Source organism: Antrostomus carolinensis, unplaced genomic scaffold, assembly GCF_000700745.2.
Source record: "Antrostomus carolinensis isolate BGI_N321 unplaced genomic scaffold, ASM70074v2 scaffold39853, whole genome shotgun sequence".
NCBI classification, from domain to species: Eukaryota; Metazoa; Chordata; class Aves; order Caprimulgiformes; family Caprimulgidae; genus Antrostomus; species Antrostomus carolinensis.
The window spans coordinates 396-1822 of NW_010307969.1; the positions used below are offsets into that span (position 1 = coordinate 396).

Consider the following 1427-nt stretch of genomic DNA (forward strand, 5'->3'; position numbering starts at 1 on the left):
CAGGTGGGGATGAGGATGTAGGGCAGGTTGAGGAGGAAGGCTGGGCTGAGGTCAGAGCTGTGTTTCCCTGGGGAAGGAGAGCACGGGGTGGGCATGACGGAGCGCTCGGTGCCCAGGACCCGTTCCCACTGCTCATCCCCACGTCACTGAGGTTCCACCATGGGGCAAGTGCTTGGGAGCAAAACCCCCAGGGCAGATGGGGGGCTGGAGGAAGCCTGGAGGAATCAGCAAGGACTGGATGTCCCCCCTGTCCCCAGGGGCTGGCAGAGCTGAGCCCCCCACTGCACCCCCCGTACCTATCAGGTTCCCAAGGAGGAAGACGATGATGCTCATCATCAGAGAGCCCAGCCAGAAGAGACCCAGGTTCCTGTAGCTCTTTCTGTGGAGACATCAGGATCAGACACCCCTGCCAGGCTCAGAGCTCCCCTCCCCACAAAATTCAGGGTCCTCCCACCTCCATGAGCCCTCCAGGCTCCCCTCTGCTCTCACCTCTGGTCGATGGCCACGATCATAGCGAGGTAGAGCCCGTAGTGGATGATGCCGTCCCAGTAACAGATCATGATGCCGTGTGCCGTGCGCAGGTAGGACTCACCCTGCCCGTTCGGAGGAGAGTGGATCATACGGGGGGGAGGCAAACACCACCCTACACCCCCTCCCCAGGGGATCCCGTGGGAACTGGGGTGCTCTGTGCAGCACGAGCAGCTTCAGGAGCACAGTGCTGCTCAGGTGGAAGAGCCCGAGGTGGGGAGAGGTGGTACCTCTCTGATGTAGACCTCCACGAAGCCAGAGATGTAGCCATCCTCCTCCAGAGCGATGATCAAGTCAACGATGGAGGTGAAGGAGAACACCACAAACACTGCAGGAGAGCGAACCAGCTCTGAGCTGGTCCCACTGCTCTCCCCAAACCCCAAACCTCTGCTCCTGGCACAGGATCAGCCCCTGCACCCCGAGGGGGACTCACCACAGAAAAGAGGGTCCTGGAAGTGGCTCCCTCCGCTTACGAAGAAGATGATGGAGATGAGGGCGATGAGCACCAGCACCCCCGTCAGCATCAGCACCAGCGGGCTGCTACAGAAGAGGGGGACAGGTTCACGCACCCCAGGCACAGCTGGGGGGTGAAGCCCCATTTCCCCCCATCCAGCTGAAACACCCTTTGCCCCCACCGATTTTGAGAGGTTTGCACCAAACCAGAGGGAAGGGCAGGATGAGACCCCACACCCCCAGCACGGGTGGGGTCCCATGGTGGCACAGGGTGCTGCTCATCCTCTGCCGGGGGGAAACAGCTCCTCCAGGGTCTGGAATAACCCTGGGGAGGTGAAGCCCAGAGGAAGCTGGGTCTGACACCCCGGTATGGATGGGGAACGGGCTGGCTCCTGTCCCAGGGCAGCAGAGAAGCACCCTCCATGCTGAGCACCCCAATCCCGGGG

General features: G+C 61.8%; 1 protein-coding gene across 1 annotated transcript in view; it reads right to left on the reverse strand.

Annotated features, from left to right (window-relative positions):
* LOC104523145 (transmembrane 6 superfamily member 2) overlaps positions 1-1068 on the reverse strand; it is a gene marked incomplete at both ends in the record, with an annotated part of 1458 nt that extends 390 nt beyond the window's left edge. The window contains 5 exons of the mRNA XM_010165630.1: positions 1-67; positions 297-379; positions 490-593; positions 759-856; positions 962-1068. Of these exons, the coding sequence (XP_010163932.1) occupies positions 1-67; positions 297-379; positions 490-593; positions 759-856; positions 962-1068 (459 nt within the window). The remainder of the gene's footprint in view (positions 68-296; positions 380-489; positions 594-758; positions 857-961) is intronic.
* Between the last annotated feature and the right edge of the window lie 359 nt (positions 1069-1427).